This window comes from Rhagoletis zephyria, unplaced genomic scaffold, assembly GCF_001687245.7.
Source record: "Rhagoletis zephyria isolate East Lansing unplaced genomic scaffold, Rhagoletis_zephyria_1.1 Rzeph_scaffold_06493, whole genome shotgun sequence".
Taxonomy (NCBI): domain Eukaryota; kingdom Metazoa; phylum Arthropoda; class Insecta; order Diptera; family Tephritidae; genus Rhagoletis; species Rhagoletis zephyria.
Window position 1 is genome coordinate 1,963 of NW_016163576.1, and position 20,152 is coordinate 22,114.

Here is a 20,152-nt window from a genome sequence, read left to right on the forward strand (position 1 = left end):
GTTGTGCATTTTCTTCCATATAAAATACGCTCGACAATTTCGTTTGTATTGCAGAAAATGCCTAACCCCAACAACAAAAAAAAAATATATTAAACATTATTTTTGATAATTTTTTTGGCTGGCAATGTTGGGCTTTTTCTTCCATATAAAATATGCTCGACAATTTCGTTTGTATGGGAGAAAAAGCCTAACACCAACAGCAAACAAAAAATATTAAAAATTATTAAAAATATATTAAATTTATTAAAAATCAGCGTCTAGCGTCTTGGAAACCTACTAAAATTTAATGAACTACACAACTGCATACCCAAAATTTTTCTCAAAATTCAAAATAAGAAGTTTAAAATTTTTGGGTGCAAATGTTAAACATTTTTTGAACATGTCATAATTTTTGTATGAAGTTTGAAATGTGGATTTATGTGTGGCACTATATAAGTATATAAGTGCTAGACTTGTACAAAAGAAAATATAAACATTAAATAAATAAAGGCAAAATAGCCAAAAGTAGTCAAAATGTCGCCTGGCTTAATCAGCTGACCACAAGTGTATGTACATATGTATGTTTAAATATGCATAAAAGTGGCATTTTGAATTCCGCGCATGGCGTTCGCAGTGGGGTCTAGGGCACTAATTATGAGACCAAAGACAACAAAAAGCTAGTTTCTTTTTTGTATTTTCTTTCTATGTATGTACCTCCCATGTATGTATGTTTTGTATTGTACACAGAAATAGCGTGAAATGAGTAAGCGAAAAGAGGCTGAAAAATTAAAATGGGGAAATTAAAATGGGGAAACAGAAATGAAATACATAAACGCCAAAATAAACGAGCACGATACGCGTGCAAGCGGTTTTACTATGGAAATTTTAAATTTTAAATTAAAAAAAAAGTAATGAAAAAATAAATAAAAAGAACAAGTAAAGAATTCTAAGTTCGGTCGGAGCCGAGCTTCATATGGCCGGCTCACGTTTTAAATATCGGGTTTTGCCTTTCTATAAAACACCGTTAAATGGGACCTAAGTTTCTTCCCGATATCAAACATTTTCGATAATATGCTCAATTAGACTCCATTTTTTTTTCAAAATTGCTACTTTTTCTGCACTTTCACAAAAAAAAAATTGAATAGAAACAAATACAAATTCAACAAACCGGGCTCGATAAATCTCATCAGCTTTCATTAAAGAGAAAAAAAATAACAATCAAATCGGTAAAGAATTTTAGTTGCTCCGCTATTTTGAGCCCCACTTTTTGATTTCAGACCAATATGGGATAAACAGACAGATATAGCTTAATCGACTTCTCTTTTCATTCTAAGCATTTTGGTAGGTATATAAATATACAAACAACCGTTATGCGTACAAAGTTATAATAACCTTGTGCACAAGTGCGCTCAGGAAAGATTGTCTCTTAAATACAAAAAAAAAATCGTGAAGACAGACGAGTCATTTTGCTGCAACTCTACAAAAAAATTATAGTAAATAAATAAACAATTAAATGTGTTGTGCAGTAAATGCCGGCCGGTAAAAAACGATGCGGTCCAACGCCGCTAACCCCGGCTGCTCGCCTTTGTCGTTGTTATTTATTTCATATGTATGCGCTCAAAAGATGTGCAATCAAAATTATGCATCTGTGTAAAATTTATGTATGTATGCATATACACATGTGCATATGAATGCATTCAACGAGAGAGAAAAACCTATGTCATATGGAAGAAGAGCTCGTATAGTTCGTAGAATAAGATACATGCTGTATAAATAAATAAAGATGACCGAATGTAAATCATGTTCGAATTAATGTTATGTGCAGAAATTGGGTCACCTTAATAATTTGTAAACTTTTGTACTATTCTGAGCTGGATACAAAAATTTAGAAACCCCAGTAAAAGTCCCTCCTGCGCGGGCATTGTTGGATAAAGTCATCCTTGGACATCAATACTACTAGACTTGACTCAAACAGGGGTCAAAATGTTCCAGAAAACAAGATGCCGTTAAATTTTACTATATATGTACATACCCTTTATGACAAGGTTAATTTTACTGTTCCTATTTTCAAATAATTTATATCAACTCCAAAAAAGGAAAAAAACTAGGAGATTCACAAGGCGCCGTTATATCTCAAAGTCGTAAACTTGTTCAATATAAAATAACGTTTAAAATATTTTAATAGGATTTACACTAAAAGATTTTTAATCTAATAGAAAAAATATAATTAGTTTTTATCTCACCATACTAGGGCTAGACATTTTCTTCCACATAAAATATATATAAGTATATCATTTCTACGAAAAATTTTATTTTTCTCATATAAAAATGCATGGAAAATCTCTAAAAATTTTTTATTTCAAAATAAAAAATAGGGACATACTTTTTTCCGATATAGAACAATCCTAGGGACTGAGAGCATTACAATTCCGACTTTACTGTTTTTGGACCACCCTAATACACGTACATATGTACATGTTTTTTAATTTCGTTTAATTTTTAGCAACGTGTTTCTTCTTTTTTAATTTAACATTATTCTTTTCTAATTTGATTTTTAATTTTTCAATATTGTTTATTTTATTTTAAAAAGAAACATATTTTTTCTTTATATTAATTAAATTTTTAGGAAAGTAATTTATATTATTTTTCTTTTTAAATTAAATTTTCTTAATTTTTAGATTTTACTGTATTAAAAAATATATATATTTCATTTCATTTTTAGAAACTTATTTTATTTATTTTTCTTTTTTTTTTGTTAATTTCATTTGTTTGAATTTATTTAAATTTTTAGATTAAAATATTTTCTTTTAATTTTAATTTATTTTTAAGAATTTTTTTAATTTCATTTTTAAATTTTTAGATTTTTATTGAATTAAAAAACTATTTTTAACTATTTTTAATTATTTTTTTAATTTCATTTAATTTTTAGAGAAATATTTTATTTATTTTTTCTTTTCTTAATTTAATGGTTTAAATTTAATTTTCTTTAAATTTTTATATGTTATTGTTTTAAAAATAAAAATATTTTATTTTAAATATAATCTAATTTTTAGTGATTTTTTTATATTTTTATTTTCTAAATTTAATTTTCTTCTAATTATTGGATTGTACCTAATATATTAAAAAGATACATGTATATATTTTTTATTTTCATTTTCTATTTATATTTTTTCTTTTTTTTTTAATAACTTGTTTCTTTAGTTAAATTTATTTATTTTTTTTTTTCTAATTTTAAAAAATTTTAAAATATATGTTTCATTTAGTTAAATGTTTAGAAAACTTATTATTAAAAGACAAAGAGAATAACGCTCAAACCTAATGCCGATTTCGAAAGACAGAAAATTCCCAGTCTCTAGCGTTAGAGAAACATTCTGATTTTACATTAAAATTCTAATGTAGTTCTCGAATCGAAAATCAGATTAGAGAATTCGATTAGAAAATGACTAGAAAAACACTAGACATCAGAAGCCAATTAGAATTTATCGTTAGAAAACTATTCGATATCTAACCTTTTTCTCGATATTGAGAACTAAGGCCTCTTTTTGTAGAGAATGCTATATTTAGTTCTCGACAGTTTCGCTTTCTAATTGTTCTCTAACCTAAACGTTTGTTGGATAGCTTTCACGAAAGTTGCCAGAATTCACAACTGTCTTTCGAAAGACTTTTGTGACCTGTTTACTCAGAGCATCTGACTGGCCCATGTTTTCTGGAAACGGTAAGTACGGGATCTTGTAGAAGAAGGGAAGTAAAACATTCACAAAAAAAAAATAAATAAAGAAATAAAAATTGGCAATTTAAAGCNGTTTTCTGGAAACGGTAAGTACGGGATCTTGTAGAAGAAGGGAAGTAAAATATTCACAAAAAAAAATAAATAAAGAAATAAAAATTGGCAATTTAACGCCGGTGGTCTTGACGACCACGAAATTTCAAACAAAAACCATTCAAGAAAACCAACGCCTCTTGGCAGCTATACGTTCTCTGTTTTACAGTATTAGGAGCGTTTCCTCAAATAGCTTTGAAAATTTATCTGCTTTTTCAATACAAATTTGGTTCGCAATAAAATTTGTGTAAATGGCAGATAAATTTTAAAATCTACTTGAGAAAACGGCCCTTAGAAGTAAAAGGAAAAAGTTGTCCTATACCATAAAAGTGAAGTTGATGTAACGAGCATGGACCCAAGCGCCACCCAATTAATCAGTTTACTGATTNGGAAAAAGTTGTCCTATACCATAAAAGTGAAGTTGATGTAACGAGCATGGGCCCAAGCGCCACCCGATTAATCAGTTTACTGATTCATCACAAAATTGATTGATTTTCTTAATGTACTGTGCTACTACACCACAAGAAGCGTATAATGGCCAATAGCACCAAGTTAACGCAACAACACATCTTCGAACTAAAAACAGCAAATGAAAACTAAAACAAATAAAACATAAGTACTTGTTGTAAGAAAGCTTAGCCACATACACATAGGAACCGACACATTCCAGTCACACTAATACATACTAGGGAGCAAACTTTGTTTTGTTTGCTGGCTGCACAATTCGCTAGTTGGCTGCCTGATTGTGTGACTTCTAGCTTGGCGAGTGCATTGACTATTGCGATGATGTCGTAGGTCATTGATTTGCGCCACCTCTATCTCTACCTCAACCATGGCGCTCGTTGCGCACGGCCAGCTATGTAGCTACATAGCACTGTTGCACACCGAGCTGTGTGTGAGTGGTTCTAGTACTTCGTTCTTACTGAATTATGTCGTCTGGTTTTTATTATTAGCAACTATCGCGCTTCCACCTTCCATTGGGACTATTGTTTCCCGTCTACCTTCTGTTGGCTGTTGTTTCGCTCGTTTGTTAAAATTGCTAGTAACACGCTAATCGCAACATTTGCTAAACCAACTCTATGCCGACGACACTTGTTTCGACAATGTGCATAGCCAATATGTGGTATTCTCGCAGTCTTGCACAGCCCTTGCACCGTGCAGGAATTGCACAGTTTGCAATGCTATTCCATTGGAAAACCGGTTTTTACCGTGCAATCCGCGAAGCATGCAAGAGCTTTGCAATACTCCGTGAATACCGCTAATGTGTTCTCACTAGGTAGTACATTTATAAAGGAATACATATGTACGTATGTATATTAGGGTGGTCCAAAAAGAAAGTAAGCTCGGAATTTTAACGCTCTCACCCCCTAGGATTGTGCTATATCGAAAAAATATACCTATTTTTTATTTTGAAACCAAAAACAATATTTAGAGGTCGCTCAAAGCGCTCAAAGTTTTCCATGTAGAAATGGTATAGAAATCTTGAAAGTCAATATTTTCAATCTAATCTTCTATATAAATATGAATACCCAATTGTTTATTTAACCAGAACATTTATTGGCCCCCTAATGCATTTCCTTGGCAGACCTATAAATGATAGTTACAATCAAAAAAACGGTTAAATAAACAAATGGATGTTATTATTAGGAGTCTCCTGACGAGAAACGCAGTTTTGTGATCGAAAAATATTTACATTCAAGAATTGTACGAAAAGTTTTTTTTCCCATATAAAAAACATGGAAAAGTTTAAACGCTTTGAGCGACCACTAAATATATTTTTTTCATTTCAAAAAAAAATATATTAAAAATTTCGATCCATTTTTTCAGTATATAACATTCCCAGGCGTAGATAACAAAAATTCCGACTTTAGTTTTCCACATGCATTTTGGATCACCCAAATGTACATACATACATATATTGATTTAACACATGTGCTTAATATGCTTAGTAAAGGGTTATGCATTTTGTGGTTTCGAAACCGCAGTGCTGTAATTGGACAGCCGTTACACTCAGCTGTCAACGCAAACGTGTGATATGATTTAGCGATATGAATTAGGGATGCCAACTGGGGGAGAATTAAATACGCCATTCAGGATGTTGCATGTTTGAAATGAGAAGTAAGAAGAAGTACATTTACAGTTAATTACAAGCATAAGCCTGCTTTGTTTTCTGTAATGCAGTACCAGACACCAGCATCTATAACATCCAGTAGGCCATTTGGGTGTCCCCTGATCAAAGAACGAAGAACCAAATTGTTGATCATGTTGTGATGGACGGAAGATTCGCTTCAAGTGTTCTTGATGTTTGCTACATCCGAGGAGCTAACGTCGGCTCGGATAACTATCACTATTTTGTATCAGTGCAATGAGGAAGGTGCATCTGGCAAAGTGACGAAAGTTTGACGTCGAAAAGCTGAATTCACAACGGACAGCCGAGAATTTTCGCAAACGCCCCCCAATCCTACTTAAACAAAAAGCTCCTCACCGCTAGGACATAAATGAACAGTGGGATCTCGCAGGTTTATTACCAACCGCACAGAAACAACTGGTATGACGAAGTGTGCCAATGGCAACACGCGCGAAAACTGAGTAATTCCGGAGAAAACAGGAAGGAAGAGAGACCTCTTTTCAACAGGACGAAAATAGAGGCAGAAAGGCAAGAATACGACTCGAAAATTCAATCAGAAAATAGGACAGCAATCAAATGGTTCCAAACCGTCTAATCTAACCTTACCAAACCTAACCTTACCAAAAGTAATGTTACCTTACTTAACCCAACCTAACCTTGCAGGTATGGCGATCCGAGCGAATATCGCTACGTTGCAAAACCAGTTTTTAAAAGCGTAATTTCTCTAACAACCATGTCGACTAACCTTGGCTACTAAGATGATACAGTTTAACACCTTTAGACTTTTTCCTTTTTGGTTGTTGTTGTTTCCGACAGGGTGGGTGTATGATGTATTATGGAACGAATTTCCGTCATCCCTTGTCAAATTTGGACGTGAGAACGAAAAATGACACTGAAGATGGCACAACGCCGAAACCGGTTTGTCTCCAAACCAAATTTGACAAGGGATGACGGAAATTCGTTCCATAATACACCTTTAGACTTCTTGTGGAACTAAGCGAGACCCGTATTTATGCGGATAAACCTCCAACTCGGGAGCACTTCAAAACCAGCATTTGTCAAGTTATGGCCCAAATAACGTTCAAATGTAAGAAAAACTATTCGAAAGTGGCCTCGAAAGGGTCAACGATTGGGAGTATTCCGGAGACGACCACATGCTTGATGTAGAATTTTACATCATAAATTTTATATGAATAAAGAGTATGTATTCCATCGAAATGGTTATCAAACTTTATCCATATTATCATTGGCCTTTCTGAATGTTTTGATTAATTTTTATCGATTTTGTCAAATTTCAATCAATATATTATATAATATTAATATTACATATTTTAATAAACTTTCATCAATATTTTAATAAATTTTCATCGATGTTTTAATCAATTTTCACCGACATTTGAATTTTGTATCGATATTTTAATCAGTTTATATGGATATTTTAATATTTTTTTTCGATATGTACGTACGTCAATTTGTATCAATATTTTAATCAATGTTTTATCGATATTTTAATATTTTATTTTTTTTATCTATGTTTTAATATATTTTTATCAAAATTTTTACGAGTTTTTTATTAAAATGTTGACCAGTTTTCTTCGATATTTTAATAAAAATGGAACTTCACAATATACCTTAAAAAATGCATTTTAAATATTTTTCATTTGCCTTGTTTTTTTTTTTTGAAAACGCAAAACGCATAACCGTTTATACAGTGTGAATTAGCTATGCATCGCATATTTTTTGCACTTTGTGTGCTTATTTTGTTTTGTATTGCTTTATTTTTATTCTGTTTATGCTCTACACTAATGTCTACATACAGACAAAGTTGTTTTTCATTTTCTTTCGCTCTTCCTTCATTCTGCTTGTGCTTGCATGTATTGCATAGCTTGTTGCAAAACGAAATGTTCTAGCATTTCTTCTGTATTTATTTGCAGTCATAAATTTCTCCTCTGCCGTTCAAGAAAACTTAGCTCCTCCGCTTACTTACTAGGCTCGGCTCTCTGTGTGTGCCATTTCAGCCCATTGAGTGCTCTTCGTTAAAAATTTCAAAGCGTTAGTACACATGTACTTGTACACACATAAAAAAAAAAATCGTACATGCCATTTTGGTCTTTCTTTTGCCTGCTCATTCTCCTCAAGTTTACTCACTCAGTTAACGAGTTTGTCAGTGCCACCATTCTTTCGACTAACTGCAGCACTTAGTTTAATTTCTTTTTCTGACTTCTTCCGCTGCTTAATTAGACGCTTGAAAATTCTATTTAGTGGAGTATATGAGTCTAATTTAATATGCGTTACATGCGCAAATTAAATAAGCACTACTAACGAGGGCACCTATAGCAATGACAGTTTAATAATTACTTTTCTACAAAAATTCTGGAAAACGTCAGAATTCATTTTTAATTTTTATTTAACCATCGACAAAATTACCTTTGCCATTATCGATTTTGAAATCTCGGAAGTTATAGTTGTATCGAAATACATATATATGACGAAACATGTGTGAATTCCATCGAAAGCGTTATCGAAATTTAGCCATACTATCATTGGCAGTTATGGATGTTTTGATAAATTTTTATCGAAATTTAATCAATATTTCAATCAATTGCTATCGATATTTTAATCATTTTTCATTTATATTTGAATTTTTTATCGATATTTTAATATTGTTTTTATATCGATATAGAAACCAATTCGTGTTAATATTTCACTCAGTTTTTTATATTTCAATGAATTTTTTACCAATATTTTATATCTATAATGTATTTTTATGGATATTTTTACTAATTTTTATCGATATTTAAAAAAATTATATTTTAACCACCTTTTCACCAATATTTTTACTAGTTTTTATTCAAATTTTAAACATTTTTCGTCTATATTTTCAAACCATTTTATCGATATTTCAATAGATTTGTATCAATATTTTAATAAATCTTTATCGATATTTATAAACAAATTCGATATTTGAATAAATTTGTATCGATACTTGAATAAATTTTTATCGATATTTGAATATATTTTTATCGATATTTGAATAAATTTTTATCGATATTTGATTAAATTTTAATCGATATTTGAATAAATTTGTATCGATATTTGAATATATTTGTATCGATATTTGAATAAATTTGTATCGATATTTGAATAAATTTTTATCGATATTTGATTAAATTTTTATCGATATTTGAATAAATTTTTATCGATATTTTAATACATTTTTATCGATATTTTAATAAATTTTTAAGGATATTTCAATAGATTTGTTATCGATTTTTTAATAAATTTTTATCGATATTTTAATAAATGTTTGTCGACGTTTTATTAAATGTTTCCGACTTTTTAATAAATTGGTATCGACGTTTTAATAAATTTATTATTTTAACACATTTTTATCGACATTTTATTAAATTTTTACCGATAATTTAATACATTTTCATGGGCATTTCAATCATATTAAATCGATTTTTATGAATTCTAATCGAAATTTCTTGATCCAGTTTTATCGATTTTATAGCGATAGGCATTAATTCTTTATCGCCCCCGTGAAATTTTAATCAAAGTGATACGGAAGAAAATTTAGCAGTGAGCAAACATCACCGGTCGATGCCATTAGGCATACAATAAGCAGAGGAACGTTACGAGACTAGGGTCTTTCCCCCCGCCTGTTGGTGAAACAAATTGCTTCGAAAAGTGTGTTGACGTTGTGGGTACTGTGGCTACGAAGGAAGAAACGTTGTATTAAGATCAAGATTAAGGCGTATACTAACATCCTATACCGACCTGTGGTTGAGCGGCAAATTCGTCTATACCTGCCCAAAAATCCTTCTGTCTAGACAAAAAAAAACTTACAGGCCTTACTTCCTCGCACTATTTTCACAACACTTCGGATGTTCTATCTTAATCTTTCAATCAGAAATGTTCCGATATTCGGAAGGACTTTGAAATAATTTGTATCTCAAATCGCCTTAAAGTTAGTGTTGCTATATATTCTCAAAGTCAGGCATCGAGACTGAAAAGGCAGGGAAGTACCTAATTTACTTATCGGCAAAACGAGTGCGGTGTGAGCGCAATGTTGTTGACAATGAAATCAGAGATGTCAGCTCTTCGAAAAGGACCTACAATGCAAGAAGGGTTAATGACCTTTAACTTTCGAGGTTTTAAAGGACCTTGAGCACGAGACCTCACGCTGCCAAACTTAAAACCGAGATTACTAAACTCAACGAGATGACCCTTTCTTCTGGATTGGTGCAACTGCGAGTTGTTAATGGAAAACGGCGCATTTTTAGGAGCTATTGGAAATTTTGCAGAGTCTACCACATCGACTAAGCCGGCATTTGTAGTGAAGTTACAACTAAAGAAACTCACAATCACTTCACTTCGAATGTTCGTCTGACGGCTCCTACAGTTTGCTAGAGGATTCAATGTTGTTCTATTTTGCTAATCCTACAAATTTTCTATAGTAAAATATGTAAGCCTTTTATTTTATATCATGGAGTTCCGATTTATAGATGTGAGGCCACTGAAAGCATCTGAACTTTCCGTTAATGTCAACAATGGGTTTACGCCTCACACAGTTCTCTATGCAAGCAGAACTTCGTCTTGCTGGACTTCTCAAGGACAATTAGACACCTGAATAAAATTCAAAATTTTTAATGCCGTTAGCCTATCATCCTGAATACCTCTTACAAATACATGTTTCTGTAGATATTTTCTTCAGTCACCATAATGAAATAGTTAAGTTAAATAATTTTCTTTGTGCATTTACTATATACGGCTACATACATACAGATGTATACGTTTGCTGAGTGTTCGCCACAAGCGAAAAAAGCGAAGAACTGAAGAAACTCTGCGCGACAGGTGCATTATTCGCCCATTAAAGTCACCATGGATGCGAGTAGATTGCTTTCACGAGAAATACAATATTTTCTAATTTATATGCCATATAAGGTGCAAAAGCAGCCAGAGGCCAAAAGCATAAATATGTACACAGAAGACATACAGGAGAATCTGTGTATTTCTCCTTCAATGTACGCCTCTATGCCAGCTAGAGGAAGCAATGGATTGTTTTTAGCTGAGCTGCTTGATTCTGCACGAGCATACATATATATAAGTGTTGCCAGCGACTAGGAAAGGCTATAAAATGCGAAATTGCAGCAAGAATGTGAATTAAGCAAATATGGGCATACGATATAGTTGATATGTAATATGCAGTAGTTCAACAAACGGAGGTAACAAGAGAAGAAAGATATATAGTACATATGCTGCACATATGTATGCTTGTACATTAGCCTGGTGCGAAAACAAAATTTTGCGTTTCGAAATTATCCGGAGGATCGTTGCCTTTGGACGTCAATAGGATACCCCACAACTTTCTTTTTTTTTTAATCGGTTAATGCTTTTATTTTTAGAAAAATTCTAGGTTTGTAGCTTTGTAGGCCATTAAATTTTAGAACAATAAAGTAAGTGCACGTTGAATAAAAACTTTGTCGAACATACATACTTTGTATGGCACACAATGTGCAACACCATCAACAAAATTTAAAAAAAAAAAATCAGCGGTATTTTGTAGTCAATTCCACTTAAAATAATATCAACAAAAATGATGGTGGCTTATTTTATTTATTTATTGTTAATAAGATTTATTTAAAGTATGGGTCGATCTACAGTCAGCGTCAAAAATATTAATAGCCTGATGTTGTGACGATTTGCTTTATTTATATTTTCCATACGAATTTTATAAACCATTTTTATTGAGCTTGAGGTCAAAATATTTTTGTTATCGCAAAATCTGAATTGCCTAGGGGTAACAAATATTACACAAATATTACACAAATATTACACAAATTTCAAAATTCAATCAAAAATGAGAAGCAGAAAGTAATAACCGACTTCAGAACAATTTAGGGGTATTCTATTGACATCCATAGGCAACGATCCCCCGCGCTTAGAATTTTTAAACTCAATTTTTTTTCCGCTCCACCCTAATGCACATACATATTCATGAAATATAGAATGCAAGACGAAGTAAGAAAATAGCAAGCAGCGAAAAAAGGTTGCAGGAATTGTATAACTGGCTTCCAGCCTGAGGAAGAAGGTTGCAACTTGCAAGAAAGCAAAGGCTGAACTTGCAGAAACATCAGAAAAATAGTAGAAACAACAAGTCAATAAGACAACATTAGTAGTAGTGCAAAAATATTCATTAACTTAAAAGTAAAAAAAGAAGAAGAAAGCCATTGGAACGATCGAATGCAAAACCAAGGAAAAAATTTAGAACAGCAGAAAAAATTACAAGGTAGTTGCATATGTATGTATTAGATTTATCTGAGAGCAACATGTGCAACCCGAAGATGTAGTGCGTTGTTGTAGTCGCTGCTAGTTTGTTTGTACGTTGTTGCAAAACAAAGATGCATTACTCAATTTCGCTTGAGATTACAAATACATATGTATGCATGTACTGCTTAGTTGCATGTACTGCTTAGTTATATATATCAGTATGTACAAATGTTGCAAGTACAAAGAACACACCTTTATAGTATGTAACTCGGCGATAGCGAATACATCTCGTTGCAAAGGCACGCTGATACACTAGTGGCCAATGCGTGCTGTTGAAGCTGGTTGCTAGGTTGCAAGTGCGTGCATCATTAAGGTGCGTGCAACAAAGAAATAACAACAACAACAGCAAAAGGAATAAGTCAGTAAAGAACAGAAGAAGTGAATGAGAAACTGAAGATTCGAGCAAATTAAATTTTTTATGCATAGGGCTTGGATACAGCAGACGTAGGTACATAAGTATTTAGAAGGAAAAAAAAAATATATATATATATATTAACTAACGGCTTATATTCAATACCCTCTGCCTGCAAATTTTCATAAAAATTTGATTGTGATATAAAAATCCACCTAAGACTTAACTGTCACCGATTATGTTAATGCTTACCTTGTATACATATACATACCTATCACTTGTTAGAAGAATTTACCATTGAATTGCAAACCTGAGTCCTAAATCGGTTCTAACATCAGAAAGTCCGATTGGTGAAAATTGCTGATAGAGGGTAGTCAATTTTAAGCCATCCATATGCAATATAAAGATTTTATATGTATTCGAGATGCCGCATGGGCTTACGACACCACTGATAGCCTGCAAACTCTGAATAATTCAGTAAGCCCTATGGCGTTTTCTTTTCTACAAATGTTGCCTTTCCATTGCCCTCTCCTTAGTGAGCACTGAGAAGTAAACTTTTTTCGGTAGAAAAGAAAACTCCATTCGACTTTAATTCAGCCTTATAGCGTAAGTCGTAAATTAGGCTAAATTGTACGACTCGACAACATTGGCATTGTCTACTGTCGAGCCGAAATAAGTACACGGCGAAAATCGTCCAAAAATAATCAGGGCTGCCAAGTTTTTCCGTTTTAATACACTAGTCGAGTGGAAATTTTAGGCAATGACAATGAAATTTTCGATACGATTCGACTCTCGAAAAACGACTTGCCTTCGACACGACTCTCGCAATGAGGGTGATTATTTTGAGTAAGAAACCTCAATTATTTTTACTTTTTATTTCTTGAACCAAATTTTAAAGGCAGCACATGCTGTTCTTTGTTGAGCAGAGTATAATTGGAAACATTTGCTTTTAATTTTTCATAAATAGCATTTACAAAATAATTCTGAAAGTCCCAAAAAAATTCCGAAGTTCTCGATAAAACCCCGAGAAGTAAAAAAAAAATTCCGAAAACTGAAATACAGAGAATACCGAAACATTCAGAAAGGTTTCAAAAAAACCAAAAGATACTGTAAAATCTCGGGAAGAATGCCGAATTGCTCCGAGGAGTTACCGATTTTATCAAAAAAAAAAAAATAAAATAAAAAATCAAATTGCTCCGAAAAAATACCTAATCACTCCAAAAAATATAACGAATTAATAGAGAAAATACCAAATTACTGCGAAACAAATACCGAATTACTTTGGAAAAATTCCGTCTTATGTCGAAAAAGTAGCTATATACATATTCCGAAATATGTATAACAAATTATTCCGGTATATAACAAATTATTCCGAAATATAACAAATTATTCTGAAATATAAGAAGTTAATCCAAAAAAAAACTAAATACCCCGGAATATATCGAACTACTCCGAAAAATACCAAATTACTCTCTACAAAAAACCGTATTACTATTACTATACTAATTTACCCAAAAAAAAAAACGAATTTATCAAAAAAAAAATAATAATACACCGACTTACTATGGGGAATACTGTACTACTCCGAAAAAATATCCAAATTAATTTCAAAAAATATCGACTTACTATGGAAGATATAAAAATAATACTCCCAAACAATATCAACTTATTACGGGGAATACCCTACTGCTCCGACAAAATAACCGAATTACTCCCAAAAAATACCGAATTATTCCGACAAATGTAGAAATACTCAGAAAAATACTGAAATCCTCCGAAAAAATATCGACCTACTCCGAAAAATATCGACTTACGCCATCAATATTAGGCGTTTCGTCTGTCCTCCAGTTTTCACTGACTTACAATCATTCAATCAATCAATTCATACAATCTTTCCGGCTTAAAAGCACTAAGACAGATGAAAAGCCTGGCGTCGTGATTTTTGCAGGAACTATAGAGGCAGCAACCATTTTTCGCCGCGAACTGACCTTTGCAAAAAAGTAGTATTATATTATATAGAAATTTCTACAACGTTTAATTGATTTAAAAAAAAAAGAAACCGCTTCTCCAAGAACATCGTTTTTCCTCTTTTTGTTTAGTATATGTATAAGCTCAAAGAGGGAATAAATATTATTCAATGCATGTACCAGTTAATTTCCCAGTGACCGTGGAAAGATCACCGTAAAATTGTAATTATACATTCGGTGATAAAAAAAATTAGGTTAAGCGAGACTACAAGTGTCAGAAGCTAAGCTTAGGTTCTACTTGCTTTGCTTATTCATGAAATATATTTATGCAGGAAAATGCATTTAGCTATGGAGATACAGTCGGTGTCAAATGTAAGTGGACACCTGTTCTAATATAATATTCACAATTATTTTCATAAAATTTTTTTTTTCATTAATTATTTATGAAAATAGTTGATCATTCTGTAACATTAACCATATGCATAAAAGTTTCACACTTTATATAAAGTTCACAAAAATTCAAACATGTTTCATCAAAATTTTTATTCAGAATTGAGAGAAAAGTGCAAGTTTCAAATCGCTGGAAATTACCGTTGATTTTTTTAGAATTTTTTTTTTTTGTGGAGGGTGGGTGTTGCGCGTTTTCTTCCATATAACGCGTAATCAGAATCTATTTTTATAAGGAAAGAAAATGCGCAACAACATCCACAAAAAAAAATTCTAAAATTGAACGGGCTAAACATTTGCATACTCGAAAATTTTCCAGAAATTTTGAAATCAAAATTTTGAAATTTTGATAAAAATTGTTGGAATTTATGCGAACTTTATATAAAGTGTGAAATTTTTATTTATATAGTTTATATTATAAGAATTAATATTAATGAATTATATTTTCATGGATAATTAATGAAAGAAAAAATTTTATGAAAATTCTGACTATGATATTAGAACAAGGTCTACACTTACATTTGACACCGACTTATGTATCGACAGATATGTGGCTTGTGCATGAAGCCATAGGGATATAGCTTTTGTGAATATCTCTTCTAAATTATTTATGCACTAATTTTATTCAAATGAAAGCAAAACTTTTAGAGCGAGAAGAATTTCGAAAGTACGCGACAGATAAGCTTAATAAACAAATAACATCGACTGGAGTTATATCTACCAGGAATGTTTAATTTAAAAAAAAAAAATTTCGGACCGCCGTTGACACTAAAACCGCAACGCATATAGTTGAAATTCTTATTCACACTGAAATTAATGCTTTTACGAGACAAAAATACAGAATACATATATAGAAACATATAAAGTAAATTACGAGAAATGAAGCAAAATGTAAAACCTCAATAATTTCACAAATTATTTGAATAGCAATTTTTTTTCTTTTATTTTTTCTATACTTAGTTTTACTATCGAAAAAACATAAAATATTATAAAAGTGCATTCATTACTAGGTAAATGCACTTGTACGTTTGTGCTTAAAAATTTTTGTAGAATTTACCCATTGAAGCGGAATGCGAGAACTTTTGGAACACAAAATGTGTAATGCATGCGGAATAGCCAATAATCGATATAATAAATTTTAGTAACTTGATAAATCTGAAATCGTGGTAATTTATAAAAATTGCCTGTTAAGAAATTTTTTCTTTCAAGCTTGTTCTGAAACTTTCAAGCATAGATAAGCAAAGCGAGCTTTTGCCCTTTGTGCACGTGTAAAGAATATATAAAAAGCTTGGAAAAAGCTTCGCCGGGGGGTGGTTATTACAGCTTTAAGACAATATTGACAAGATAGAGCTTTTAACCTGTGCGCGCCTTTATAATACGGTCACGAACAAAACATATACTGTAGTATAAGTTTTTTAAGGCTTTCTATAGATTTCCTACAGTTTCGACCAGAGAGAATTTTAATACGTGCACGTCCGTATTAAATATATGTATCGAGGGCTTTAAAAGTTTCAACCGTGGTATATGTGCTGGTTGTGACTGATCTAAAACAGTGATGGTCGTCTACATGCACAGCTTTTTGAAGCTTTCTATAATTTATCACAGGCGTGCGCAGGGTAAAATCTCTATGTCCACCACGGATCTAAAACAAAGACAGCCAGAGACAGCTTTTTCGCTGTGCGCGTCGATATGAAATCTTTAGAAATCATAAAAAGCTTCTAACGCGGGAATGTGTTGATCGCGACAAATGTAAAAGATAGCGAAGGTTTAACGTAAACTCGACTCTTTTTTGTATAAAATGTGACAACACCTAACTAGGGCTGAGAGTTCTGTTCGGATAATTTGAACGTCCGCATAATCCGAATATTCGAATATCGGATTAAAAAATCTGAATATTCGGATGTGATACCGGATATCCGAATAACAAAATGAACAGATATTAATTGAATATGAACGAGATATACGGACAACAAAATGGAAACAATTTCACCCGTATACACGAATATCAGAATACACTGATAATAATCGAATATCGGATTAAAAAATCTGAATATTCGGTGTGAACCGGATATCCGGATAGCTCAATTAACATATGTTAACCGGATCTCCGTATAAAAAAAATTAACGGATACTAAACGTCCTTGCTTTGTTAGTTGTTGTTGCTTTCGCATGCAAAATTTTTCGCCAGCCGAGCGGAAATCAAACACAGCTGGCAGAAAAGTGGCGAATCGAAGGCGCCTAAAGTAGAAGGGGCTTTACTCTATACATTAATCTCTATAAACGAATATCGGTAAGGACATCCGAATACACGGATATTCCCAGCCCTACACTTATCCAGATCATAAGAAGTATTTTTCAGCAAAAGTTATCCGGTAACATTCATAAAAAAAAATATTCCCGTAAATTGATAACATTTCTGCTTTTCAGTGTTGCCGCTGTGCGACTAAAGGGGCAATTTGACCCTTTTTAAGCGGAAATACACTTTGACCCGACTTTTTGAAAATTTTGATTTTTTGACCCTTTTCCAAAATGATAATAGAAAATATTTCCTCCGGTAAGTACGAAAAAAATGCATCACTTAAAACTTCTAATGGAAATGCAATTCTTCTCCTTGGAGCAACTAGATTTATATGTATTTTGCAATCCTGTTTTGTGTAAAGCTTGTCCCGTTATTTTCTGTTTAAATTCTACAGATTTATATAATATGGTGACGCCTTTTTCGTCAATGACCCATTTTTTGCGACTCTGAAAATTCTCAACGGGCAACATTGCTCCTTGTTTGAAGTAGCTTTGGAAGCTTTGATTTAAAACAGGCGTGGGCGACTGAATAAAAAATAGTTAGGGTTCAAAAGTTTTCTCTCCAAAAAAAAGTCGAAGAAGTGAAGAATGAACAGAAAATTAAATTGTTTCCATATACTAGTAGGTGTCCAGCTTTAATTACGATCATTAATTTTTTAATCAGAATTTTAAAAAAAAAATTTGATACGCAATTTTATAGCTATTAAATTTTGCACAGTATGTTCGAAAATGTTTTTATATAATTTTTTATATTATCTTTGAATAAATATTTGAATTCAACCGTTAAAAATGTTCTACATTCTCGTCCATATTTAATTCTTATTTTTGGATTCCTTTTTTGTTTTTTTTTTTTTCAAAGCATACCGAGCCCTAGCCGCGAAAAAATTTCGCTTACGATTTTTTTTTGCGGTTAGGGCTCAATATTATAATTTGATAATCAGCGCGTCAGGCATTAGCTAAAAAAAACGTTTAACCATTTAAAGCCGATAAAAATATCTCCCAAGTCGCACAAATATGCCTATCGACTAGCGTGAATTCAATACCACAGATTGGCGCATATGAGTCAACATCTATTTTTCATAACAGGGGCACTTAACCAAAGATAGTGGTCGTAAATCAATGAAATCAGCAGCGATTATCGCGATCGATCATAGAACATAAAAAAGCAAATTAAGTTCACAAAATACCGGTATGACCAAAACAGTGGAGTATATGTCGTTTTATCTACATATATAAACTAACAGCACACACACACACACGTAGTTACTAGTTCAATTATAATTGCTGCTATGCAAAAGCTAAACCGCACTATCTAACAGTTTCGAAGTATGTAATGCCGTGTCATAAATTGTAAGAAGTAAATAGAATAAAAAACAATAAAAAAAAAAAAATTGAATATTACTCACCGCTGCTGCATTGCGATTTGCGGCTGCAGCTGCCGCGGCAGCATTGTTCATGAAATGATTTTGCGGCAACATGCCCATGGCGGCGGCGGCAGCAGCTGCAGCTGCATTTGGTGGCTGGCCGCCGAAGTACACTAACTCGCCGGGTCCACCAGTTGGACCGGGTGGTCCCGGTGGGCCTGGTGGCTTGGGTACACCGTTCATGCCCACACCGGGATGCACGCCGGGATGATCGTACATGCTGCAATTGCCCGCTTGCATGCCGGCTGCCATCTGCATGTGCGGCGGTTGCATACTAGCAGCAATGGCGGCAGCTGCTGCAGCAGCAGCTGGATTATTCATGGCATGATTTAGTAAATTCGAGCCGAATTGCTGATGTGATGCCATTTGAGAGGGATGTGGCGGTCCATGTGGTTGCTGCTGCTGCTGCTGTTGTTGTTGTTGTTGCTGCTGTTGCTGTTGCTGTTGGTGTTGTTGCTGTTGTTGTGAGTGCGAGAGCGCCATTTGCTGGCCAACGCCAACGCCGCCACCATGTTGTTGTCCTTGCTGTTGTTGTTGCTGCTGCTGCTGCTGTTGTGGTCCTGGTTGCTGGTGTGCCGGGTGTGGCGGCTGTTGTTGATGTTGCTGCTGCTGTTGTTGATGTTGTTGTTGTGCTGCAACAACCTGTGACATCATATGATTGTGCTTGGCCACAGCAGCTGTGTGCATGGCAGCCATGCCAGCGGCAGCAGCGGCTGCGCTACCACCACCTACGCCCATCTGTCCGACACCCATCTGGGAGGGTCCACTCATGGAAGGGTGTAAGCCACCATTCGTGCCGATACTACCAATGCCAGCGCCCATGCCTATGGGGCCGATGGTGCCTGGGCCACTACCGGGCGGTGCACCGGTTGTGGTATTAGCGGGATTCATTTGTGGCGGTGGATTGTACTTCCATTTGTCGGGATTCTGAAAGGAGAAGGAAGGGTTGATTTTATTTTGTTAAAAAAAAACGTACTGGTTATTTTAACATATAATGGTATAATTTCATCCAAATATAATACATACATATAATATACTTTGTATATGTATACATACATTAGGGCGCATCGCTCTCCATTATAAAAAAATCGATACTACTTTCCCACCGGAGTTTTAAAATCTATCTATTTTGAGACTTCCGTAAAAAAATTTCGGAACAATATTAATATTTGTGTACGTGAGCTAGACCAATTTGAAAATACATCTAAAAATCTAGTTTTTTTTATAAAATTTGTTTTAAAAAATATTTTTTCCCAAAAAATCACTTCAGAAGATAGAAAAGTTTAAGCTTAGAGGGTCTGTATAAAAATGTTTACGAAAGTGATTAAATTTAATTACTTTCGAATATGTGGCAACCCCCTACAGAACTGTTTTTGAAAAATCTTTCTGGCACCTGATCCGATT

The 20,152-nt window shown here is 33.3% G+C and overlaps 1 protein-coding gene across 1 annotated transcript in view; it reads right to left on the reverse strand.

Annotated features, from left to right (window-relative positions):
* Window positions 1-19,677, reverse strand: part of LOC108373233 (maternal protein pumilio-like) — a gene marked incomplete at its 3' end in the record, with an annotated part of 21,574 nt that extends 1,897 nt beyond the window's left edge. Inside the window, exon 1 of the mRNA XM_017629097.1 lies at window positions 18,731-19,677. Within this exon, the coding sequence (XP_017484586.1) occupies window positions 18,731-19,639 (909 nt within the window). The remainder of the gene's footprint in view (window positions 1-18,730) is intronic.
* Window positions 19,678-20,152: the final 475 nt, after the last annotated feature.